Source organism: Xyrauchen texanus, chromosome 20 (genome assembly GCF_025860055.1).
Source record: "Xyrauchen texanus isolate HMW12.3.18 chromosome 20, RBS_HiC_50CHRs, whole genome shotgun sequence".
In the NCBI taxonomy this organism is placed as follows: Eukaryota; Metazoa; Chordata; class Actinopteri; order Cypriniformes; family Catostomidae; genus Xyrauchen; species Xyrauchen texanus.
This window is the reverse complement of record NC_068295.1, coordinates 3,970,037-3,997,683: the sequence shown is the minus strand read 5'-3', so window position 1 is coordinate 3,997,683 and position 27,647 is coordinate 3,970,037. Positions and strand designations below refer to the sequence as shown.

The 27,647-nt window shown below is 37.1% G+C and overlaps 1 protein-coding gene across 1 annotated transcript; it reads right to left on the bottom strand.

The window, feature by feature from the left end:
- On the bottom strand, window positions 1–26,244 carry LOC127660438 (fibulin-7). Its single transcript, XM_052150655.1, is given in 9 exon segments — window positions 1–1,104; window positions 1,107–1,303; window positions 4,055–4,193; window positions 6,629–6,766; window positions 7,043–7,180; window positions 7,363–7,488; window positions 17,712–17,888; window positions 24,067–24,229; window positions 25,962–26,244. Coding segments are annotated over 9 exon segments (1,332 nt in total). The 5' UTR covers window positions 26,040–26,244; the 3' UTR covers window positions 1–928.
- Window positions 26,245–27,647: the final 1,403 nt, after the last annotated feature.

The following is a 27,647-nucleotide window of genomic DNA, read 5'->3' as shown; positions in this document are numbered from 1 at the left end:
CAAGTCACGCGCTATAGTAAAAGTGTTTAGTTGTCATAAGATAGCATTGTGTGAGGAACAGGTCGAAAAGTAAATGTTTATGAACTGATAATCTGTTGTTTTACTCATGATTTGTGCGAAAGTAAATAAAAGTCATTATTGTTATAGCGCCTCTAGTGTTCATTTCAAGCCGCAATACGTCCGAGGCACATAAAAAAACATTGTGCAGAAATGTAGGTATAGTAAACTGATTCTATAAGTCTAATTTACATTTCTATTTAAAACAACCCTGCATATGCTTCATATCGGCCATAACTGTAATTTGTGATCCAGCCGCGCACTGGTAAGTTGCCGTTTGTGTTGGTACTTTAAAGGTGAAGTGTGTGCCACTAGCACAATGAGATTACAAAAGTAATAACTGTTTCCAAACAGGTTTCCTAAACACTCCTACCACCTCTTCTCTTCTATTGTACATTACAAACAGGTAGTCCCGCCCCAAACTTACACCATTGGTTGAACCAGAAGTTGACATGTCAACAGAGCAATGTTTTGAAAGTGCAACGGTGTTTACACAACTTACAAATGGCTTCGTTATCATTATTTATTTATTCTAAATAAGTCTTTGCACATTAAACCATGATAAGTAAAAGTATTTTAACATCCAAACAATTACACACTTCCCTTTTAGACAAAAATGTACCGGCAGTTAAAGCAAAAGCATTTTTATATGAGTCGTCTAGAGTTATTAATTTTAATAATTGTAGTAACTTTCCACTGTACATTTCATATCTTTCATTTTTGACGTCAAGATCCGAGCAGCCTCTAAGAACAACTCTTTCATTGAACTTTAACAATAAGGAGAACATCCTCTTCGCCTTTTCGGTCACCAAGTCTAAACATCAACACTCAATTTACACACTTTACAGCTCAATTAGATGACTCGCCCTCTTCAGAACTCGTACGGCGAAACCAGAATGTTGACTCGAGCCAGATGTTTGGCTTGGAAGCTGCGGTCAGCGTACTCGGCCATCTCTACTTCCACACTGAGCTCTTGTGGGCCTCGCAGCGGTTGAACCAGGATCAGCTCTCCGGTTTGACGGTCTGAGCGCTGCATCACGAACATACTCGGGCGTCACCTCCACTGGCGATGCCAAAACGGAGGCTATCCGGGCCCGGCCGACCCGGAGCGGTTGCGGTGGCCATTCGGAACAGGGTGGCTGGTGTGCGCAGGTTCGAGGACAGAGATAGGTAGTGGTAAGAAATGGTCTTTGCGGCAAACGGACAGGCGCGGCTCTCCATTGGGCAGGGATTCCTTTCACATTGGCTGTGGTAGAGAAAATGTATCAATAAGGGCCAACACCAACTAAACCTTTGGTTTATTACACCCTGTAGTGTTCTTCTAAGTGTCGTACTATGCCGTTAGAAAGCCATTACATCAGTACATTATTTTAAATGCATGTGGAGGTTTTATTTTTTTAAATTATTAGACTATGTAGAAATGCACCAGATAAATAATTAAACATAGAATAAAACTAATGCAAAATATATTTATGGTCCAAAATAATGTCTAATATACATTAAGAAAATCTATAGTCATTTCATATTCTTGTTTTTTTTTTACTTAATTTTTTTATAAAAGTGGATGAATAATTAGGCATAGATAAATAATGAAGAAAATCTTTATGGTCCCAAACATATTATTTATTTTGATTATTTTAATATTATTTATGAAACATATCATTTCTTATTCTTCTGATTTAAAAAAAAAAAAAAAAGCTAAATTAAATTAATAATCATAGAATATGCTTAATTGTCATGAGAATATTGTAAAAAAAAATTATGTTCCATAATATGTCTAATATTATTTATGAAAAAAGTATTTTTATTTATTTTTGGGATATAATATCGCAAAAAATCTTAATGGTCCTACATATGTCTAAATTCTTTATAAAAAAGGTTCATTTCTTATTCTTGTTGTTGTTTTAAAGACAAATAATTAAGCATAGAACATGTATAATTGTCATGACAATAATACAAACAAATCTTAAAGGTCCTAAATACTGTATGTCTAATATTCTTTATTAAAAATAATTTCTTATTCTTATTTTCATTAAATGTTTTAGAATAAAATAATATTCTTAACTGTCATGAAAATAATGCAAAAATATCATAATGGTCTTAAATATGTCTAAATTATTTATGGAAAAATATTATTATTTATTATTCTGTTGATTTTTATTATATTTATTTTTGTATTTTTGAACAATAAAAGCAGATGAATATTTAAGCATAGAATTGTCATGACAATAATTAAAAAAAAATCCTTATTGTCCTAAAAATGTCTGATATTTATTATGAAAAATATGATTATATAAATGTATTTCATTATAAAACTAAAATTTAATAAAAAAAAAAAAAGTTTTTGAAATTGATGACTTGGACCAAATAATACAGAAAAGCAGCCAATAAGTGCCCAACATAGATGGGAACTCCTTCAATACTGTTTAAAAAGCATCTCAGGGTGAAACCTCAAGAAGTTGGTTGAGAAAATGTCAAGAGTTCATGTCTGCAAATTCTAGACAAAGGGTGACTACTTTGAAGATGCTAAAATATAACACAGTTTTGAATTATTTATTTACTTAAATCAGAATAAAGGCAGATAAATAATTAACCCTTTTTTCTAAGATGCACCAAAATCACAACATCTTATTATGAACCATTCCAGAAAGTGACAGCAGTACTTTTAAGTGTTTCTGGTCATGTTACAGAACAGCTTGTGTGCCTGAAAGCTTCGAGGTTTAGTGACTAGCAGATTACTGCTTCTTACATTTAGCCGGACACAAAGGGGCTGTTCACTACTCAGGACAGCTTAACAAACAACTTGTATAATAAACAAGAATCAAAGTGTCATGCAAGAAAACAATTATTGTAACCTACTTAAATTATACCACAAGCAAGTAGCAAGTGATTTAAAGAGGCCATTAGCGAGCCCCTGTTTAAGACTCCCAGAGACAGACATGTGTTTACTATGGAAACACCCTAAAAAAACATCCTTTACTCCCTCTTTTCTCTCATGTTCTAATTAGAATAATCACAATCATATCTAACAGAAGCTTTGACAGCACTAAGAGTGGCACATAAACCTCATTAAGTGAGTTATTAGCTTTGTTCCAACACTTAAGCTGCGTTCACACCACCAGCTACTTTGTCGCTGCATGTCGCCAGTGGCTGGCGGTTAGGTCGCTAGTGGCGTGTATGGAGTCTAAACAGCACTGTTTCTTTACAATTAATATTATTATTAAAATATTAGAATCACATGAGCTCTACCATCTCTTGTATTGGCTGCTGCTCCCAAAAGTCACTCTTCATTTGCATACATTTAAACATTTCTCAACTTTGTCGGGTCGCTAGCACGCCCACATACTGTCGCCAACGGTCGCCGTCGCTCGTGTTGCCAGAAGTCACCGGCGAGTGAGATCAGGTCGTTTTGTCGCTGGCAGTGTGAACGCAGCTTTAGTGAGCTATACTGTATTTTAAAGTCAACGTCAAAAACGAAATAATACACATTCTTGGCATTATTTTGAACGATACGTTGGTGCACGTAATTCCAAAGAATTGTTTGTCATTTATAATCTTTTGTTCTGGCTTTAAAAGGACTTTCCTGTTTGACTGATGTCACCAATTCTTCTTATATTTCAACCCCTCCCCTCCAATCTCTTGTCATACAGAGACCACTTTTTACCATCCAATCAATTCCTGATTGATAAAGTCAAGTCCCGCCAGACTTTTTGTCTCGTTGAATGTCCAGTTATATCCATGGACTATGAAACCCAAGATCATGAGTTCAATTCCCAGGTAACATGCAAACTGATAAAGCATATACATTGAACTACCAAATGCATTAATATAAACTGATTAATATGGATGTGGCATCTTTAGAGTGTTGCTGCAATGTTTGCGTTCCAAATCAATCACTAATGAGGTTCCATTTGCAGTAGGACAGCAGACAGCAAGGCAACTCACCAGGTTTTGGAACGTTTTAAATTGTTTGTGTGTGCATGTGCTGCTCACTCACAAAGGTGAGGTCTTCACATAGCTGACGTTGCCGAGGGAGCGCGGACACTCGGGGTTAACGCACTGGAAACCTCCTCCGGTGTTGATACAGGTGGTGCCACGACTGCAGTTGTGCTGTTGTGTAAGGCACTCGTCCACATCTGGAGCGCCCAGAGCGAAGGAGACATTAGAATTATAGAGGACGGGAATAACAGAGCGAGAGAAAAGAAGTGAGTTAGGAGAGGCGGGACTGTTTGGACTTTTGATTTGCATTCAGTTCTCTGATATCTTGCCGCACTGCCATACTTCATACTTTCTAGTAAAAATGTGTAAACATCCTTGAAAGAAGACAAAATTACTTGAGAAGGAGAATGAAAGTTTTTGTTTTCAGAGAAATCTTACAGAAATAAGCATAAACACACTTTTGTTGGATTTCCTGAAAATTACAAAACATTTCAAGTCATTTTGCTTCACAAGTAAATTTGTATTATTTTAAGAATGTTAAAAACAAGACAAAAATAAATTTTTTTTGCAACAAAACAAATATATTTTTGTCTTGTTTTCCAGTAAAACTTCGTAAACAAGACACATTTGGTATTATAAGATGTTTTTTCTCATTTTCATGTACAGCTTAAATATAAATGTTTCATGACGAGAATATCATAATGAGCATTGCTGTTATGAGAATTGGCGGTAAAATGTGTGTAACGGTCATGAAAGTAATGGCACACATTTACAAACTGTGAATGGCTCTAAAACAGGCTCTAAAAAGAAATGTAACAAAATGTATATTTTTATAAGCATAAGCAGAAACGTTACTACATAAAATATGTTATTTTGCTTCTCAAGTAAATTTATCTTGTTTTAAGAATTGATTACTGGAAAACAAGACAAAAATACTCAGTAAGAATGTTTTTTTTTTATTCTTACTGAGTGTTTGTGCCTTTTTTTTCCAGTAAAAAATCTAAAAACAAGATAAATTTGGGGGTCTGGGTAGCTCAGCGCATAAAGACGCGGACTAGCACACCTGGAGTCGCGAGTTTGAATCCAGGGCGTGCCGAGTGACTCCAGCCAGGTCTCCTAAGCAACCAAAATCGGCCTGGTTGCTAGGGAGGGTAAAGTCACATGGGGTAACCTCCTCGTGGTCGCTATAATGGGGTTCTCGCTCTCGGTGGGGCACGTGGTCAGTTGTGCGTGGATGCCGCGGAGAATAGCGTGAAGCCTCCACAGGCACTATGTCTCCGTGGTAACGCGCTCAACAAGCCACATGATAAGATGCGCGGATTGACGGTCTCAGACGAGGAGCAACTGAGATTTGTCCTCCGCCACCCGGATTGAGGCGAGTCACTACGGCACACCAAAAGGACATAGAGCGCATTGGGAATTGGGCATTCCGAAAAGAAAAGAAAAAAAAGATACATTTACTTGAGAAGCAAAATGACATATTTTCTTGTCTTCAAAGAAATCTAACAACATTTAAATTTTTATAAGCATAAGCATAAATGTTACTAAAGTATTTTTACATCATAGTAGTAAATGATAGAGTACTCAGAGTATTTTTGTCATGTTTTCAATAAAAATATTGAAACATCCTTAAAACAAAACACATTTAACTGAGAATAAAATGACAAAAGAATATAATAAAACCTAGTTTTATAATAACCTAGAATATAATAAAACCTAACCTGAGTTTTATGCTTGTCGGTTCGTGACCTTCAGCTCTCACTGGATCACTTGGCAGTCGAGTGTGAAGCGGCTGGGATGAGGATTAGCACCTCTAAATCTGAGGCCATGGTTCTCAGCAGGAAACCGATGGAGTGCGTACTCCAGGTAGGGAATGAGGTATTGCCCCAAGTGAAGGAGTTCAAGTACCTCGGGGTCAAGAGTGAGGGGACAATGGAGCGGGAGGTTGGCCGGAGAATCGGGGGCGGTATTGCACTTGCAATTTTCGTTCCTACCCTCACCTATGGTCATGAAGGCTGGGTCATGACCGAAAGAACTAGGTCGTGAGTACAAGCGGCCGAAATGGGTTTCCTCAGAAGGGTGGCGGGCTTCTCCCTTAGAGATGGGGTGAGGAGCTCAGTCATCCGTGAGGAGCTCGGAGTAAAGGAGTCAGTTGAGGTGGTTTGGGCATCTGGTAAGGATGCCCCCTGGCGCTTCCCCATCTCCATACTGGCCAGGGAACGCCTCGGGGTCCCCCAGTCAGAGCTGGTTAATGTGGCTCGGGATAGGGAAATTTGGGGCCCCCTGCTGGAGCAGCTGCCCCCGCGACCCTTCGGACTTTGGATAAGCGGTTGAAGATGGATGTGATGGAGTTTTATGCTTTAAAAAACAACTACTGTCATAGTGGTAAGAAAAATAAACCCTTTTTACCATTTGGTTTATTTGTCTTATTTTATAAGCAAAACGTTTATTTTTTTCAAGCTTATACCACTCACTCACTTAAGACTCACTCAATTCTCTTCCACGTCCTCAATATTTGTCTACATCTACCCATTTTATTTAACCCCGGAGATCTTTGTAAGGTGTCCAAAAGTGTTTCAAAGAGCATGTGCTTTTTTCGATCTTGATTCAAACCACTAGGTTTGCCACTCACCCTCACAGCTCCTTCCATCAGCGAGCAGTTTATATCCTGTGGGGCAGGAACAGTAGTACGATCCCGGCACGTTTATGCAGGCGTGGCCGCACAGAGGCCCTCCACGATCAGCCTTATAAACCTCACATTCATTCACATCTGTATAAGATATATAAGAGCACATATGGAGCTTTAATATTAGCTTGTAGCTTTAATATCAGTGTACAAACATCTATTACCTGCTTTTATTCTATTTGTGTACTACATTTTTTCCTGCACCTGTCAATGTCTTTAGGCACATCCTAGTGCACACTAACTGGAAACTTCTTTAAAATTAAAAGAAATTTAAAAGATAGACGTTTCTCCCTAGAAAAACACCCCAGTAATCTCACGTGCCTCCTGTAGATTTACAGAATCATGGTCTGTGAGACTCACCCTGGCAGATGCTGTTGTCTGACGTTCCGCTCATGTGGAATCCAGCGTCACAGCTACAGTGCTGGGCCCGGTCCACTTTAGCACAGCGAGGTTTACGGCTAAAAGCCGGATCGTTCATGACGCTCCATTCTGGAGGGGCTGAAAGAGAGGAAAGGTCTCACTGAGATCATGTTTTAATGTAAGTCTATGGAATCATTTTAGTTTGTTTTAGCACATGCCAGGTGAAAAATCATCAGATTGCTTAGTCAGATTTTAACAGGACACCTCTCCTGAGCAAGAGGTTGAACGAACCTCACAGACACGCTGATATGAGAACAGACCTGTCTGCGTCTGGTATTGACAGTGGCTCCCGCTCCAGTTGTGTGGACAGGTGCACTTGTACTGGTTAAGACTCTCCACACAGGTGCCACCGTTCTGACACGGGTTACTGGAACACACGCTCACATCTGTGTGCAGAGAGAACTTTATAAAAAAAATAATAATAACAAAAATAATATTTAATTAATTGAAACTAAATTAAATCATATTGAATAAAATCTTTCCAGGGAAAATGTAAATAATAATTAAAAAAACAACAAATTAATAAATAAATTAAATGTAATTAATTTAAATTACATTATATTATATTTAATAAAATGTAATTAATCTTTCCTGGGAAAATGTAATTTAAAAAAATAAAAAATTGAAATAAAATAGCAAATAAATAAATAATAATATTTAATGAATGTTGTGAAAATAGCACATTTAACCCCAAAATAAAATAATTAAATAATGACAAAAAAAAATCATATATAAATAATTTAAACTAAATTAAATCATATTGAATAAAATTGTATGAATCTTTCCAGGGAAAATGTAAATAATAATAATAAAAAAAATTATAATAATATTTAATTAATTTAAATTCAAGTAAATAATATTTAATTAATCTCTTCTGGGTGAATGTCGTGAAAATATAAGCACATTTAACCCCATAATATATATATTTTTTAAAAGAAAATAAAAAATGAAATAATAAAACAAATTATATTTAATTATTTCAATGATTTATAGTTAATAAATGTATAATAAATATATATATATTTTGCCATATATTCATATAAATTAATAAAACGTATTTTTAGGGCCATTAAGATGTTTTTCTGTAATTCTGTAATTAAATGTAATGAATGTAAATCAGCATAAATTAAAGGCAGTACAACAAACTACCATCTATGCAATTGAAATAATATATTAGAGTCATTTTCACAAAATTTGTCATGAAATTTGTCACAATATAAAAAATATTAATGGCGCTAAAACAGGCTTCATTTTAAATATAATAATTTAATATATTTTTTCTTTTGATTTTCGAGTAAAATAAGACCAGGACATTTTATTGACAAATTTTGTGAAAATGACTCTAATATATTATTTCAATTGCATAGATGGTAGTTTGTTGTACTGCCTTTAATTTATGCTGATTTACATTATTTTAAAAAAATTACTATTTATCTATATTTAAATAGTAAAGTTTTATACATCGCAGTAGTACTTCCTTGGTACTGCCTTTCATGTTTGCTTATTTAAAAAATAAAATAAAATGTGGAACGCTGTAACGTATGACCTTGTCCTGTTTTACTGTTTCCCCTTTGTCTTCCTTTTTGATACTTTCGTCACTCCATAGTTTTCACTTTTGAACCTTCTGTACCTCCATAGTCTTGTTAGCCATCGTGTTCATTGTTCATTGTTCTCACCTGTCCTCGTTAGTTTCTTATTGGTTTCTGTTCATCACCTTATCATGTTATTTTGAGTTCTGTTTGTTCATTGGTCCCTTCTTGTATTTATACCCTGCCTTTTCGTTCAGTCACTGTCGATCGTTGTTTGTTGTTATGAATGTTAGTTTATGTTGTAAGCCTGCTCTGTGTTTCCTGCCCTTGTGCTCTGTTTATGTTTATTTCCCCATCGCGGGTGTTCCTTTTGTGTTTGTTTAATTAATAAATATACTGCGTTTGGATCCTCAACCTTGTCTCCCTCGTTGTCCCTGCTAATTCGTAACAAACGCATTGGGAATTGTGCATTCCAAATTGGGGAGAAAATGTTTGTTTTCTTTAAGCAAATGTAATTTCTAATTTATTTTTTATTTTGGGCTGAAATATGACCCAGTCATGCTTTTACAGTTTCAGTAAACATTTCAAATATTTAAGGGCTCGTGATTGAGTGTTTATTCAACATGCCTTGAGAAAGGAACTAAATAAGCCTTTATTTTTGTTTGGATTATATACAGTCTTTATCATGGGGCCTATTATCCTCATTAATCCGAAATGAAAGAAATATTGAAATATTCCAGAAACTTTCCTTCTTGCCTGTACTGAGCTAAAGACCATGGAAAACACCTGAGTTGTTGTTGGAATTAAACAAGCCCACATTCTTCCCTATTTCCCGTACAGAATTGCACAGTAAAGCGTAAAAGATATCCTGGAATGTCAACAATGAATTGGCAAAACTGAGAAGTAGTCTAAGGGAATGTCGAGCAGCCTCTAAAAACACAGTTAAACAAAACTGCGTTTCTCTCAATTGGCCACTGTCACATTCACAGTATGTTGTGAGTGGTGTTTGAATCCATAATCGTTAACGGTTGAAGGTCGGTTTGGTTTACAGCTGCTACTGTGCCACAAAACATCTGTCTACAGCAGCTGCAGGCGGCAAAACTTCCATCTGCTCTCGTGATGGGAATTTACTGCCGTTGCTGTAAATATCTCTAATGGACAGGATGAGAGTGTTTGGGAGGCCCATGCAAAGAAGAAATGTTGAAAGATGTTTGCTAAAGAAGAGCAGATAAGATTCTGTTAGCTACACATGTAAGGGAAACTATCCTTAACACCTAGTTTTTAAGATCTGTCTCACCCTCTGATGCAATGATCCTTTGTATTTGATTTGTGTTCATTTCTGGGCTAAAAGAGGGTGTGTTGCAACAAGGGGTGCTCTGACAATGATTCGGTATGCATGCTATTCTTTGCGATGAAATGAATGCCTTATTATTTTCATAAACATGCAGAAGACACAACTGTAACTCGACGAACAGACAATTTATGCCATAGTGGAATATTGACAATACACCAAGAATGTATTGGATTTTTGATAAGCAATTAATGCCTAATTTGGTGTTATAGTCAAGTTGGGCATATGTTATAATTAATTATTAGACAGCTCTCTAATATAAATTCTTATCAACATTCTGTGGTCAAATATGTGAGAAGTAATCTACCGTCAGTCATAAACCTTGACAGGTTGAGGGGTCTTGTATCACCCTGAAGGGGTTTATTTTGTGAAAATGACTGGCTGACTGTAGGTTATCCCACTTATTACATGGCTTCTTACCAAGTAAATAATGAACTGGACATTAAATATCGATTTGAGTTATTTTATTAGCTTACTTGTAAAGACTGTAGAGTCAAGTGTTCTATAAAGCCGTGTACTCGTTTTGCTAATCTGTATAACTGATCATTGTATATTTTCTGCTTAGCTATGCTAGTTTAATATCTCATGTATCACTCTTTCATCTCACACAAAGCAAGTTAGAATAGCTAATTAGCTAGTTCAATATTGTATATGTTTGCAATCTTATGATGAATAGATTTTTTTTTTCTAATTTTGTAAGCATGTAATTCTGGTTCTGTTCACTCCATCCCCCTCCAAAAAGTCTTATTTTATCCCACTAGATGACAGCAATACTATAATTATTTATTTATTAATATATATATATATATATATATATATATATATATATATATATATATATATATATATTTATTATCTGAAATGTAGGTGGCACTCTAACTCATTTTAGCCCTCACATATGTGCTCGTCCAATTTTTCATTCAGTCTAATTTTCAGTTCACGCACCACCCTTGTTGTTTCATCGAATATCTCGGCATCTGAGTGGACTAAAAGCTCAATCTAGGTGTCATTAGAAAGCTTAGATACTCCCCCTAACAGGATTATGATAACATTTTATCTTCAATAGTCGATAAGATATACATTCTTATGATTTGTTTAGCATGCTTTTCCTGCTGGACCGCATCTTTTGTTCTGGACATCTAATATATAACATTGGATTAAATGGTCTGCACTTATATAGTGCCTTTTTAAGCCTTAACAGTATTCAAAGCACTTTACACACACATTCATACACCAATGGCGGCAGAGCTGCTATGTAAGGTGCTAGCCTGCCATTGGGAGCAACTTGGGGTTCAGTGTCTTGCCCAAGGACACTTCGGCATGTGGAGTTGTGTGGGCCAGGATTCAAACCACCAACCCTGCAATTAGTGGCCGACCCGCTCTACCAACTGAGCCACAGCCACCCCATTCATGCAAGCAAGTTCACAGTCAAGTAAAAAGTGGCAAATATTTTAGAAGACTGCCTAAGGTAAAGTAGCAGATATAAAAACAATTAGCTATTCGGGTCTTACAGCAGCAGTAATTGCTCCATAAAAGAGAAGTTTGTATTTGATGTCTTACAAATATCATATTTCACTTTGTGATCCTTTTGAAAGTCTTTCAAACTGTGGTATTAGGACACAAAATTGACTGTACAGTTGCACTCCAGAGAATGAGAGCTTTCATTTGATATATGATTTGTCTATTTAAGTGCTATGCGAAAGACCTTTATATTTATATTATATTTCTACCACACGACCTCTAGGAGGCGTTGATTTTTGACGCAAATATTTTCACCCCATATTTTGTTATTTCATGTAACAAATTCAGAAGTGATGGTTATCTATGAAAAGTTCAGATTCTAAGCTTTCAAATGATACCCCAAATGCCTGACTTATGTATCCCGAGACTTGGATATTTTAAGCTTAAACATTTTTGCGACATAACGCCCCCTTTTGGAGTTGAAGAGGTTAAGCTATTTTAGTTTCAACTAATATTGATATTCATATCAATTTATGTATTACATTTCAATGTAGCCATGTAATAAATAGGGTCCTGCTTCGCGCCTATGTGTTAATTTTGCCATAACAACTGGCATACTGTCCATCAATGCATTGAATGTTCATTGTCAGATGCATTGCTCTCCTTCAGTAGTAGTAGTAACATTGTGTTTAAGCAACATTGGGGGATTCAATATGAAAAGAAATGCACCAGAGTTCCTCAAAATGTGGAGAAGATAGGGTATCCCAGAATGACACGTAGAGTCAGTGAGAAAATCAAGGTATAAAGTTTGGGCTTTCTGGCCAAGGAATTATTCTTTCGAGATCAGTGCTCGCAATCCTTCCCTTGTTTATTTTCTTTCCCAGGAGGCTTAAGCAAGAGAATTTGCAGATGTAAATGGTTCTCTTCAGTCGCCGAAATATTTCTGAACTCCCCATGAACACATTTATGTTTTTTCACCCTCTCTCAAAGGTGCTTTCGGAAGCAGAACTCCCAAAATAGACCCACTTAAACCCACCTACTTGAATACAGACATTACACTGTCTGTGCTGTCTTCATAAACTTTCCTCTTAAGTGCACACATACACACTGCAGTATGCACGATTTTTCAAACACAATGCAGTATGCACGCTCCTGCCTGACTGTACCACTTGGAATGTCTCAAATGCTGCTAGCAGCAATATTAAAGGAAGTCATCAATAGCATGCTTAGAATAGTTGTGTGCTATCAGGCCACAGGCCAACTTTAATGAGATGTGAGCATGAGCTTAACCCCTGCCTACTGAGACTTTACACCAAAAAATTGAGAATTAACCTGGCAAAGTTTTTGACTTCAATAGTATTACAGTTTTCAACATTTTAGAGTAACAGTAAAGTCATAAAAACTATGAAATAACACTAAAGGAAGTATGTGAATTATGTATGTGTAACCGGTCCTGCTCGACCTGCTACAAGCGGGATTTGAACCGGTGTCTCCTTCATGGGAGGCAGGATTCAAACCGGCATCTCCTTCATGGGAGGTGGGATTCGAACCGGTGTCTCCGTCATGGAAGGCGGTATTCGAACCGGCGTCTCCATCATGGGAGGCGGGATTTGAACCGGCGTCTCTGTCATGGGAGGCGGGATTAGAACCGGCGTCTCCATCATGGGAGGCGGGATTCAAACTAGCGTCTCCGTCATGGGAGGTGTCTCCGTCAAGGGAGGCGGGATTCAAACTAGCGTCTCCGTCATGGGAGGTGTCTCCGTCATGGGAGGCGGGATTCGAACCGGCATCTCCGTCATGGGAGGCGGGATTCGAACCGGCGTCTCCGTCATGGGAGGCGGGATTCCAACTGGCGTCTCCGTCATGGGAGACGGGATTTGAACCGGCGTCTCCGTCATGGGAAGCGGGATTCGAACCGGCGTCTCCGTCATGGAATGTGGGATTCAAACCGGCGTCTCCGTCATGGGGGGTGGGATTCGAACCGGCGTCTCCGTCATAGGAGGTTGGATTCGAACCGGCTTCTCCGTCATGGAGGCAGGCATGCTAACAAGAAGGCTAAAGGCTACAGCCCCTAATGTGAGTCGCCAAAGCACGCTGCACAGCTATCATGTACCAGTTGGCTCCCGTTACATATGTAATGATCGACAACTAATTTAATTATCAATTAGTCAGATCTGTGCACCGTGCATAGAGAAACTCTGTCAGTGACGTTACTTTACTGTAGTGAAACCTGTTGCCACATCATGTGCATTATAGAGGGCTTGTGCTGTTTGATGCAACTTAGATTTGTTTTTCTCTTGTGCATAACTTAACATAAAAATTACTTTTTACTGTTATTTTCTAGGTATTTAGGTATTTAAAGGGTTAGTTCATGCAAAAATGAAAATTATCCCCTAATTTATTCACCCTCAAGCCATCCTAGTTGTATATGACTTTCTTCTTCAATCGCAATTGGAAAAACACAATCAGAGTTATACGCTATTGGCTCTCTCGTGAACGCACGGACGGCCGTTACCGGAAGCCAGTGATTATAGTCTATAAAGTTATAAATATGGATATTTTTCTTACAAAAATGCACCGCTTTGCTTCAGAAGGCCTTTATTAACCCCCTGGAGCCGTATGGATTACTTTTTAGATGGATGGATGTGTTTTTTTGGGCTTTAAAATCTAAGGTACCATTCACTCCCATTATGAAGCTAATATAACTCCAATTGTGTTTGGCTGAAAGAAGAAAGTCATATACACCTAAGATGGCTTGACAGTGAGTCATTTATGGGATAATTTTCATTTTTGGGTGAACTAACCCTTTAAAATACAAAATATAAGTAACTGTATTCCACTACAGTTACATTCAAAAAGTATTTTGATTACTGAAGAGATTACTTTGCATTTTATTGTCTTTTATTTCATTTAATATTTAGTCATTTCAGATGGAAAATATTATACATATAAATGATCCAAAGTGCATTTGAATAGCGGTGAAACACTTCGCAAGTGCTTAGTGGCGTAGTGGACTAAAGCACATAACTGGTAATCAGATGGTTGCTGGTTCGATCCCCACAGCCACCACCATTGTGTCCTTGAGCAAGACACTTAACTCCAGGTTGCTCCGGGGGGATTGTCCCTGTAATAAGTGCACTGTAAATCGCTTTGGGTAAAAGCTTCTGCCAAATGCATAAATGTAAATGTAAAATGTAGTGAATAAGACACATTGCACGCAAAAGTAGCGCAATTGTAAGTGAAGTTTTTGTAAAGAAATTTACATGTATGCACAATTTATTTGTGTCTATAAAACTAATTTGAAGCATTTAACGATAAGCCTTGACATCAAAAACTTTTTAAGATTATGAAAAAGTGTGTCCAGACATTTGGCTGGTAGTGTAATATCAGTCCGAGTTGAAACATGAACTCTGAGGCTGGCTCTTTTTACAGTATCCCATCCAGCTGATTGGACTCGAAGCATGAAGGCCACTGAGACGGCACCGTGGACAGGAATGCAAGAACAGGTGTTTTCCTGCGTTTCGAGACATTTAATGCTACTTTAACGAGAGCTTCATTCAGTGCAGCTCAACGGCGAAGAATGCCCCTCTTTCTTTACGCACAGCTTATCTGTGTGTGTAACTATGTGTAGTGTACCGTACCCAAGCAGTGCTGTTCACAGTTTCTTTCACATGCAGAGGTATTCCGACACTATCTCAGTACTGTTGAATGGGATTTTAGATTACCAGCTCGCAACAGTAAAACGGCAGTCTCTGTATCTTAGTCCAGGAATTCCACGTATTCAATAAGCCAGATATAGTTACATAGTGCAGAGTAGTTATTCTTTTAATTAAACATGCTGGGGAACACATTCAACAAGGCCTTAACACTGCTCATCAGCCAAACAGGGTATCTGCAAGATTAAAATACTCAAGATATGTTTTCCATATGTGTATATGTATGTATGTATATGTATACATCATATTAAAATTGGTTTATGTAGCAGTATATCAAAACATATGAATTAGGGGTCGGCCGATATAGGATTTTGCTGATGCGATAATAATGTGATCGGCAGATGAATCCAGTTCAACACACTTGGGTCAATCGTCCATGACAAGCGTTCATTGAAAAACATCCAATAGCAATTTTTGTCCATAAAAGTGATAAATCTGGGAAATATTCATATATTCTCCATTGTTTACATGAGATCTCTCCTGAAAGAATTACCCTTCATCATCGTTCTTCAACAAACTACAATCTGAGCAGCATTCATGTTGTAAAACTGTAGATGATCTTATATATTAGAGTCTCATAAACAAAACGAGCCCGTCTCCAAAGTCTATTTTTAAAAATGGGGCGTAGTTTTATTCAGAATAGCCGATCAGTGCCGTCAGATTTTGTGTCGTCTTGAAAGGCGGAGCCTTAATATTACTCTGTACACCGGCAGCGATTTTACAGAGTAAAAAGCTGCAGGAACCTCATTTTTTATTCGATCATCTTCAAATCTGAAACGTAACTTCTTCAGACTCGTGGCTTTGAGAACATTGTATTTCTGGGTTGTCTTGGCAATTTTATTATTGTTTTTTTTTAGATTATAAAAACATGTTCAGTACAAAATATTTCCATTACTATAAACTTAAGCTTCTCTAACTTTAATAAATATTAACATATATTAATATTGAAACTTGGGAAATAAAGCCCAAAGTGTCTTCTTTCAAAAGATACTACAACTGTTTCCATACTCCAAAGGATCCCGTAAATACAACCATATAAGATCAGGTATGCCATTTTCATGGTTTGTGCTCAAAAAGGGGTTGCGTATCAACAGGTTAAGGCGTTTTATGACCTTCAATTTTAGAAAATTGAATTTAACACATTTTAAAATATTTTAAGGATCCACAGGAACCCTGAAGAAAGGTTTGCTGAAGTGGGTAATTTCACACGCAGATGCAGAAGAATGTAAAATTTTTAAATCTAAAGCGTGCAACTTTTTCGATGTTAAAATTCGTTCTCCTTTCCCATCTTAAAGGAATATTCCGGGTTCAATACAAGTTAAGCTCAATCGACAGCATTAATTGCCTAATGTTGATTACCACAAAAACAATATTTCAACGTGTCCCTCTTTAAATAAAGAGCTAAAATCTTGACAGTCAATGGAAGTGAATGGGGCCAATCCGTAACGTAAACAATTCTCTACATTTCAAACGTTTAGCCACAAGCAATAATATGCGCGTTAACATGACTTTAGTGATAAAAATCACTTACTAACCTTTTCTGTGTTAAGTTATCCAATTTTACAACTTCGTTGCCATGACAACATAATGCGTAAACCCTAAAACGACCATAAAACCAACGATTTAAGCAACTGTACAGCTAAAAAAAATACACAAGTTTTAACAGAAGGATTAATGCAAGTGCTTTTATAAAACTATGAGCATCACATTTCTGCCTTTAAACCCTCCAAAAATTGACCCCTTTCAAGTTTGAACCCTGAATATTTCTTTAATATGCAGGACTATCTGTTTGTGCAATCAACAGTAGACGAGGGGAGTATTCGGGAAAGCTGTTTGAAATCGGTTTATTTTTTGCAATTCCGGTTGGTGATGCTAGTGATGCAAAAATGATACACTTCAGATATATAATATTAATCACTCTTGCTATCATGTAACAATGACAGACTAACTTTAAATGAGAATTGGTGACCAGAATCAAAATTTGAAAGTGGCCCAAACAATTCAATCCCATGTTGTTGTTGTTGTTTGCAAGCGTGCAACATGATCTAATCTATGCCAGAAATCTGTGAAAAAAATGTAATTGGTTGTCAGTGGAAATGCGGCCCATGTAATGTGTTTCATTGTTTTCTGGCCAATTCGACAGTGGTCTTGGTCTTTATACTGACGCCCGTTGGCATTACTGCATCATCGTGCAAAAGCAACAAAGCATTCATCAATTTATAAGTGCCATTCATTTCTTTAGGTGTAAAACTTTAGTTAGTGCACACTAATGGGGCAGTGGTGGCTCAGTGGTTGAGGCTCTGGGTTACTGACCAGAAGGTCAGGGGTTTAAGCCCCAGCACCACCAAGATGCCACTGTTGGGCCCTTGAGCAAGGCCCTTAACTCCAGGTTGCTCAGGGGGGATTGTCCCTGTAATAAGGACACTGTAAGTCGCTTTGGATAAAAGCGTCTGCCAAATGCATAAATGTAAATGTAAATGTTAATAGCCACTCATTGAGGTTCCACAGTTGAAAGTGTATGATGAATATCAAGTTGAAGCTTATTGACACACCTCTACAGACGACACTGACACCACTCCAGGTGCCGTTCTCCTGACACACGCGTGTCCCTGGCCCCACCAAGTGATAACCCTGAGAACATGTGAAATGGACCTCATGGCCCATCAGGTACTTGGAGCCAAACTTCCTTCCGTGGGTTGGAGCCACCAGAGATGGACACGAGAATTGGGCTGGAGATAACATGCCAAGAGAAAGAGAGATAAAGTAGCGGGGTTAAGGTGGAATGTCGGGGAAGAAAGAGGTCACTGCATGCAAAAATGTTGGGATATTTTGCCAGAAGGCAGGCATCTGTTCCTAAGTGTTGAGTCTGTCATGGGAAAAGATGGGAAATGCCTCATTTCAAACATGCTTACGAACAGGGAAACAAAAAAACATGTGCCAAGTAGAACAATAAGGACCAGCGCTTGTATGTTGTTCATGTCTAATTGGTTAACATGAAAATCAACAACAAAATTGACACTCTTTATTTTATTTACTCTCCTGTTGTGTTTGGGTCATTTTTGACCCTGGAGAGGTAGACAATAATTTTTTAATACCACATCGTTTTTAGTATGGAAACCAAACGCTGTGACTTTGTCAAGACTATCAAAATACACAAAATATGTTTTTTTCAGACTTATTAAATTTTGTGTTCACGGGTCAATTTTGACCCGGACATCAATTATGGCTTTGCACATGATTTATGTAGGTTTTCTTTACTTATAAACACTTACTGTACATTTAGCCTCTTTCCTAAACTCACGCACACACTTTTGTATCTCTCACTGGGACTGAATATTGTTTACAAACATGCACACACACACACACACACACACACACATTCATGTACAAAACACACATTCATGTTTACAGATGTAACAAACTTAACCAATAATCTAAATCAAAGGTACAACTGTCTAAAGGGGGTGTAGTATGATTTTGTTCATGCACACATCAGTCTAAATCGGGCTTGAAAGAGGAAATTGTCCACATTATACTCTGCGGTCATCTGATGCCAAACCAGCTTACATCACACTCACACATCAACATTCAACAGTTCATGAGAGTAAATACAATAGATGCATCTTAAAAACATAGTAAAGAAGTATTCATGTTGTATACTTGATTGTACAGCTGTTTGATGAAGTTAGTACGTTGGTTTTATAACTTTTGACCACCAAGTTGTATTGAGCAGTTATGAGTAATAGGAACATTACTCATTCTCACATTAGATGTTCATATAAATGGAATATTATGTTATATTAAGATAAGATAATGTTATTAAGATAATGTTTCAGAGAAATGTTGATAAAAAATATGTCTTCACATGTATCACACTGGTTTTGCTGTAGTTAATGTATATTTTGAAATGTCAAAGAATTTCTACATTTTATTACTTCTAAAAACAAAATGGCATATTCATTATTTAACTTCTATATCTGTCAGTTAACATGCCCAAAATAGAATGATTTTTACACGTATGAACAGTTAAAACGTATTAATGACTTACAATATAGTCTAGATGAAAACCGTAGGTAATGAGTTCAAATTTTATTTTTTAACTCTGACCCTTAACACTTAATTAGTTTACTCATTTTCAACCTTGACTTGCACTATACATAAGTCATATTTACATTATATTCATGATGTTAGCCAAATGGGAACTGGCCCCCACAGTGAGTCGGGTTTTCTCCCATTAACCAACATCTTCTGGAGTTTTGTGTTCCTTGCCACAGTCACCTTCGGCTTGCTCACTGGGGTTATAAATACAATGATTATTTAACTATTTCATTCATTATTTATGTACAATTACACAATGATGACTCTAAAACTTTATAGATATTACAGTTTAATTTTCTGTAAAGCTGCTTTGAAACGATGTGTGTTGTGAAAAGTGCTATACAAATAAAAATGACTTGACTTGAATGATTTATAAGCTTAAACTCCACCCAAGTCAAAATTGACCCACAAATATAAAAGGTGTATTCAGATTCTGCATGCAATAGGACGGTTAAAAATGTTCCTGGTCATACAATTAGCTGATGCACTTAATTCCAGACTAAAACTTGTTGTCTTTTTGATTATCATGAATTGCACCGCCTAAATGAAGGTAAATGACTTTACTCTTTTGGCTGACATCACCAAGCCCTCCCACCACTGTCATATAGAGACCACTTTTCACAATCCAGTCAATTCCTAATGAAAAACCTATATTTTTTATATACTTTTTTAACACCACAAGTATGCAAAATGAGTTGTGAAAGATATTTTATGTTTATCTTATACTTCACCTTTAAGCAATATACGATAATCATAAAAAGAACCCAAAAATGGCCAATGTCAATATGTTGGTCCTGCTCTATAAAATGCTTGATTCATCTTATCTATAATGGTTCAAAAATTACCTTGGAATGATTACCATGTAAAATGGTAAGTACAACATGGTATTACCATGTTATATGCATAGAAAACATGGTATTATCATGTTAGCATATAAAAAAAAACATTGTAAATAAACACTATTGTGCATTTATTATAAGTGTAGCTTTTCAGAGTCACTTTTAAATTCCCCAGCCCCATTGCCGGATGCAAGGGAACCACTTACGCATGAAAACTTTGAATAAAAACCACACACTGTGAGAATGTGAATTTAAATGCATTTTAAAGAGTTGCTTTTAGAAAAGAGAGAACGGCACAATGACCTGTGTTGTTTCATATCGGTGCTTCAGTAGAGAAGATGACCACTGGAATCTGCTAAATTTTTCCCTGTCAAGCATTGGCCACTACAAATAAAAGTAACACTTGATCATTCCTGCAGCCAAGCCCAGTTCATGAAGCCTTGATCACTTTCAACATGGGCCAAATGACACAACTGCACATGCCCTAACTTCAGCTATAAAATACTGTGGCAGACCTTGGTCTCCTTTCCGAACGTCAAGAACTAGCCAGACCATTCCTTTTTAAGGAAGGAAGTCATTTCATGCTTATAAAACACAAACAGTTCCAGATTCAGAGAGATCTTTTATTTGTTGGCGTTTTGCGGCATTTCAGCTCATTTATTATAGACTCCATGCAGTAACTACTTTCCAAAACCAACTTTGTTTATTGACTGAATACATATTTATTTGGCAAATCATTTGATCATAAAGCATTTCAATGGTCACCAACTGGATATGAGAGAAGGCCCTTCAGTGTAACCCCATTGATTTTCCAGATTAAAACAGCCATCAGCCAGTTACACAAATTGACCCTTCACTAAGCCTCACTTTAAGAAACATTACTGACCAATCCAACCTTTGCAACTGTTGCTGTCCACCATATTATCAGACATGCTTTTGCTCTCTTCTAACGTACAGTAAGTCTATGAATGTTCTGTGTGTTTGGAGAGATTTCAACAGCTTTTACTAAAATTATCCAAACAATTATGTCCTTTTCCAAATCTTTAGAAGTGCATGCTATGGATTAAATTTGCCATCCCTTATTCGCAAATGAACATGTATTGCACGCTCTTGTTGTCACGGCCCTGTCACTCTGTCAGTCTGGGTTTTGGTCTGACAGGACTGTGTCAGTCAAGTCAAGTCCATTTTATTTGTATCGTTCCTTTCACAACACACATCATTTAAAAGCAGCTTTACAGAAAATCATGCATTAACATTAAATGAAACTCTAATGTCTATAATGTCTTAACTCTTTCCCCGCCAAACACGGAATTTTCCGGGTTTCCGTGTTTTAGGTGTTATACGGTAAGGAAGACCCCTCCGCATGTTTTGAAAGAGTACGCAACTCTTTGATCAAAGAAACAGACTGCGATCGTCTCAAACATGAAGAAGTGGAGTATTGAGAAGCTCAAAATATCAGACATAAACATGCCTTTTTCTCAGCTTTTTGTCTGAAATGTTGTTTTTTGACAAAACCTAGCTCTGTTCAAGTCGCAATAAAAAAAGAACAAATGAAGATAAAATAAAATCGGTTTTTTTGCCTAAAAGCAGAGGCCCAGATCTTTATTGTGATATATAGCATCTTCATATATTCATGGAAGAAAATATTCTGCGGGCCATTAAAGTTTAGCGAAAATCGTGAAAAACCCTGGCGGTGGCTGGCAACTTTTTTTTAAAAACGCTGGCGGGGAAAGGGATAAGAGTCATCATTGTGTAGTTTGATAAAAATACGATTGTGAATAGTGTTTAAAAATAAGTAATTAAATAATCATTGTATTTATAACCCCAGTGAGCAAGCCGAAGGCGACTGTGGCAAGGAACACAAAACTCAAAGATGTTGGTTAATGGAGAAAAATAACCTTGGGAGAAACCAGACTCACTGTGGGGGCCAGTTCCCCTCTGGCTAACATCACGAATATAATGGCAATATTACTTATGTATAGTGCAAGTCATGGTTTAAAATGAACTAATTAAGTGTTAAGGGTCAGTGTTTAAACAAAGACTTTGTATGAACTGTAAGATTAATTGCTAATGTCTTTGAAGTTCATCCTAGAATAACTTCAGAAGTTCACATTGATGCAATTGTCCTTGTTATTTTGCTGATGAAGGCTGTTTGTTGGCAATTAATTGATAGTCTATGTATTCCTTTCCAAGAGTGAAGTCCATCATTAGACCGAGGTCAGATAGGTGCATAGCAGTTCAACTGGCCGGTCATTTTGGTGAGGTCTATCCTAAGTCCAAGGTTCAGGCAATGGTGTATGAAGTATCCCATGTCTTATGGTTGGAGTTGGCATCAGTTCATCCTCTGAAGTCCATCATAATAGACTGAAGTGATGTTTGGCTGGCAACGGCTGCAATTAGTCTGTCTTGTTTTCTGTTGTCTGTCTTTGTGTAAGCGCACGGTTTTGGTTGTATTTTCCAAAGTTAACCACTAACCACTAACCCAAACCCCAAATCTACATTTACATTTATGCATTTGGCAGACGCTTTTATCCAAAGTGACTTACAGTGCCCTTATTACAGGGACAATTCCCCCGGAGCAACCTGGAGTTAAGTGCCTTGCTCAAGGACACAATGGTGGTGGCTGTGCGGATCGAACCAGCAACCTTCTGATTAACAGTTTAGTGCTTTAGCCCACTACACCACTCCCCACCACTAATCTAACCTTGGTTGGTCTCTTTGAAAATAAAACTTGTGCCTATTGCACAAGCCAAGTCGTCCGATATTTTACTATTTTGCCATATTGTACGAATTATTACAAGTTGTCATTAAACTATGTTGGAAAATCCTGCTGTTCACAGAAATGTCCAATTAATTTCCATAAAGTTTGCCTGAGCGAGCAACAGTATTCAAAGCGGTGGAGCTTACTTAATGATTAGTTATGTATCAAAAGAATCACTTTTGTTTAAGCCCAAGAATTTCAATAGTTTTTGGTTTGCTTTTGATTTTGAATGCCAAAGCACTCATCATAGCTTCCCAATGGCTCCAGCTCTACAGAGTGGTTTTCCATTGCCATTAAGGCTACTTGAGAGATGAAAATCGCCTGCACCAATCTAAACCAGCCTGCAGGTTTACGTTTTTCATATAAGGCTTTGAAGTATGTTTTACAATGCTCTAGAGCTGAGGTCTGAAGCCAGCAACTCCAGATGCCCAAATTACATCATAAACACCTGCTCTCAGCGGAAACATTCAGTCAGAGTTCAGAAAGTTTGAAATTTTGGTGCGTTACTTTAAATAAAAGTGTGATGGTTTGTAGTTTTTCAATTCAGATTCACTAAATTCGTGAAATTAATTAAAAAGAATAATATTAATAAAATTATATATATATAAAAAAATATATTTTAAAATAGGTATTAAAAAAAAAAATCCTGAATTTTGGGTTTTGGCCCAGAATTTTCATTTCGGTGCATCACTACTATTTTATGTTAATCTTGTAGACACTCTTGGTAGAAGGGCTCTAGTGCTGTGTCTGTTTGTGAAGTGTGCATCAGTGTAATGACTCCAGGCGGACACATTACAAAGTTTCCGCCCTTCACATAAGTATTTATGCTGCATTAAGGGTAAATGCATTAATTGTGATTAAGAAAAATTAACGCGTTAAACTTTAAAAATTAATCGCATGTGTTAACGAATTAATTCTGACAGCTCTACTTCAGATACATTTTACTCTTCAAGGGGTGCTAATGATTGTGGAAAATGTGTTTTGGAGAAAAATATTTGTTTAATTATGAGAGTTGTCCCTCATCCCCCTTTCAATTAGTTAACTTAAATTAAAGGTTACATTTTTGTGAATATTTTGAATGTAATATCAAAAGGATAAACAATAAAAACCTTTTTTCATAGCCTTCTTTGCTCACATTTACCAAGGGTACCAATATTTTTGGCTACAACTGTATATAATATGTTATGTGTTATGTCACAGCCTACTTACATGAGGACTGGTCTGCTTGTGGGAACTTGGACACAGAGTTTTGAAGATTGGTGAGTTTGGACTTCATAATCCGAAGCCCTTCCATGAATCGGATCTCTTGTCCTTTTAGAAACTTCTCCATTTGACGAAATATCCCCATCACCCTCTGCTTATCCATACAACCCTATGGCATAAAACCCCAAAGTCCAGTTAGGCAACCAACAGAGCACCTGGTTACAATTTGATGGCAAAAAGTTATCCCTTAATTACAGAGTCGCTTGATTCAAAGAGCACAGCCTCATTTGAAGGAGATATTGGACATCAAAAACTATTGCAAGGAACATTCCCACTAAACATCAGCTTGGTATGAAAACGAATAATGGCACATACGAATTATCAAGGCCAGATGTTGTGGGTGATGTCATGCATTAAGGTTACTGCAGTGGGGTATAACATGAAAGCTCAGGCCAATGTTTAGGTGGTAATCAACGTGCCAGCATGCCAGAGAAGTAGCCAACCAAGTTCCCTTAGAAATACAAATATTACTCCAGTTAAGATCAATTTATCCACATTAATGTTGTCCCAAATGCATTTGGAATGTGCATTCGGTCATTGGGCAACCTCTACGGTCCACTCCAGAAACCACATGTAAGAGTCTAACCTCTCTTTTTTTGCCGCTGTTTCATGGCAGTTTAACAAGAAGCTGTTAGGCAGATGTCTCCAAAGGACTTCTGTCCAAAGGGTCGGACTTCTGTATGTTTATCATTGCAGTTACACTCTTGTTGGAAGAGAAAGGAAATGCATTGGGTTGAAAATTCACCAAGCTTTTGCCTTGGTAAATAAAGGCAGATCTTTACAAAACAAAATTTTTAAAAATGCATCAAACATATTTAATGATAAAGCTTTGAAGGTCTCCAACAGTTAAGAACACAAACATTTGTGTGGCTTATGAATGTCATTGTATTGAAATTTCAAGCTAAGAGGCATTTCTTTTTAAAAAGATAGCAAAGGCACGCAACAAGCATTCAATGGTCAAACAATAGCTAGACTCTTTCTAGTTGTCAAACTTGAACTACACTTGTGGTTACTCTGCACAAACACCTGTGTGAATGTGAACCTGAGGGTAACTGACTTCATAAATCCACTATCAAGTCCACAGGGACACTAGAAAAATGAAGTGTATGCAGACGCCACTTGCCTTGATATTTTGATATGTAATGTAATGGCATTCATACAGTTTATTGTGGCACAATACTTTTTTGGACACTTTTTTTATGGAGTTATAAATGTGCCACAATTCTGCACTCTCAAGATGATAGTTTGAGTGCAAAAAAATAAATAAAAAAACATTCTGCACATGCTAGATGATATTTTGAGCACACAAAAAGTTATTTTGCATGCGCAATATGATATTTTGAGTGCAAAAAAAAAAATTCGGCATGCACAAGATCATATTTTGAGTGCACAAAAAGTTATTTTGCACACGCTTAAACACAGGTTTGTAAAGCAATGCATCTTCTTGCAAAGATAAATTCATTTTGAGCCAATTAAAATCAGTTTTGTGCTAGAATACAGTTTATTTGAAAATATACTGTATTTTTGCATGCCTTTTTGCATGCTCAAAATATCATCTTGCGCGCGCAGAACATTTTTTGTGCGCTCAAAATATTATTTTGTGCGCGCAGAATTGTGGCACAAATATAACTCCATACTTTTTGGGTATTCAGATAAATATAGGCTACCTTCTTATCAAATGTTAGCCCAACTAATTGTTGTTGCTTTCATTGCCAATGCAACATTCCAGATGTTTTGCAACTGGAATGGAAATACGTACATATTTGAAATATGATGCATTATATAAATATATTTAATAAATGATAAAATACTAGTATTTTATTATAAATGCCCACACTCACCTGTATCGCCTCGTTACAGTCGTACGTTGATAAGACGGATAGCAAAAGACAAAGTGTGTATGGATATGATAAATTCATCCTTCAAATGTCTGAATCTTTGTTAAAGCCGCGGAGTTTTTTCTCATGTCAGTTTTTTAATCCTCACCCGTGTTTACGGTTCGGAACTGTAGTTTAACAGTCGACGAGCCAAACAAAATGAAGTGTTTTTAAGCCTGTACATAAGTTTGTAAAGATGCTCCCACATGTGTTCCTCATGAAGACTCCGCTGAGAGCGCCTGTGGAGCAGAGATGTACGATTCGCGAACAAACGATTCTTTTAAGTGAATCGGTTCATTCGATTCGCAAAGCGTTTGTGGTTCGCTCGACGGTTATGAGTCTGTTTAGGAGTAGGGTACAACGGGGATAAAGTCACACTTTCAGGAAAATTTGCTTTTTTTCTGCTCACAGAAGGTATCAAGATTGGAGGGAAAATAATAATAATAATATATATACTTTTTATTTATTTATTTTGTAATATTGATGGAGCAACATCATTTGTGCAAAAAGAAATAGGCTAATAATGAAAAGTTGTTAGATTAAAATTCATTAAAGTGAGACATTTTACATATTATAGCATTAAAAGTATTCTACAAACAAATGAATCTTTTACGTCTCAATACGGATCAGTCGGTTTGGATAAGCCCACTTTGATAACAAATAGCCATATTCGTCACACTTCAGAAAAACAATGTGTTTTATGGCCCTGCTGGGACAATATTGCTCACAACATTTGGGAATATTTTATGTTTAATAATTAGCACTTTTATGAATATTGCAATGGGAACACTGATGTTTTTTACGAAACAATAAACAACACAAAGTTTGACGCTATTTTTTAAACAACATATTGATAAACAGCTATTATACTGCAAAAATAAAATGTTGAACGCCCACCGGAACTTTGAGGGATGACTCGGTTGACATGTTCTGTGAAATGAACAGCCCAAACGAACCGATTCGCAAAGGTAGCCTACTCCCAAACGAAACCGATGCTGTAAATACCTCCTACTAAAGCAAAAGGCACATTAGTGTAGTCTACTAATGCAGGGTACTTTTTTGTATTGTTGATTTTTCTCCCCAATTTGGAAAGCCCAGTTCCCAATGGGCTCTAAGTCCTTGTGGTGGCATAGTGACTCAATCCGGGTGGCGGAGGATGAATCTCAGCTGCCTCCGCATCTGAGACCGTCAATCTGCGCATCTTATCATGTGGCTTGTTGAGCGTGTTACCACGGAGACCTAGCGCGTATGGAGGCTTCACACACAACTCACCACGTGCCCCAACGAGAGCCAGAATCACATTATAGCGACCACGAGGAGGTTACACCATGTGACTCTACCCTCCCTAGCAATCGGGCCAATTTGGTTGCTTATAGGAGACCTGGCTGGAGTCACTCAGCACATCCTGGATTCGAACTCACGAACTGCAGGTGTGATAGACAGTCAGCGTCAATACTCGCTGAGCTACCCAGACCCCGTCAATGCAGGGTACTTAAAAAAATAAACAAATAAAAACTTTCTGGTGTCTTCCTAGACACATTAAAAGGCTGAAATTTGAATTTATTGAAAATGAGACTGTGGTAAGTGTTTACAACCAGTGTTGGGCGTAATGCATTACTAAGTAATTAATTACTGTAATTAAATTACTTT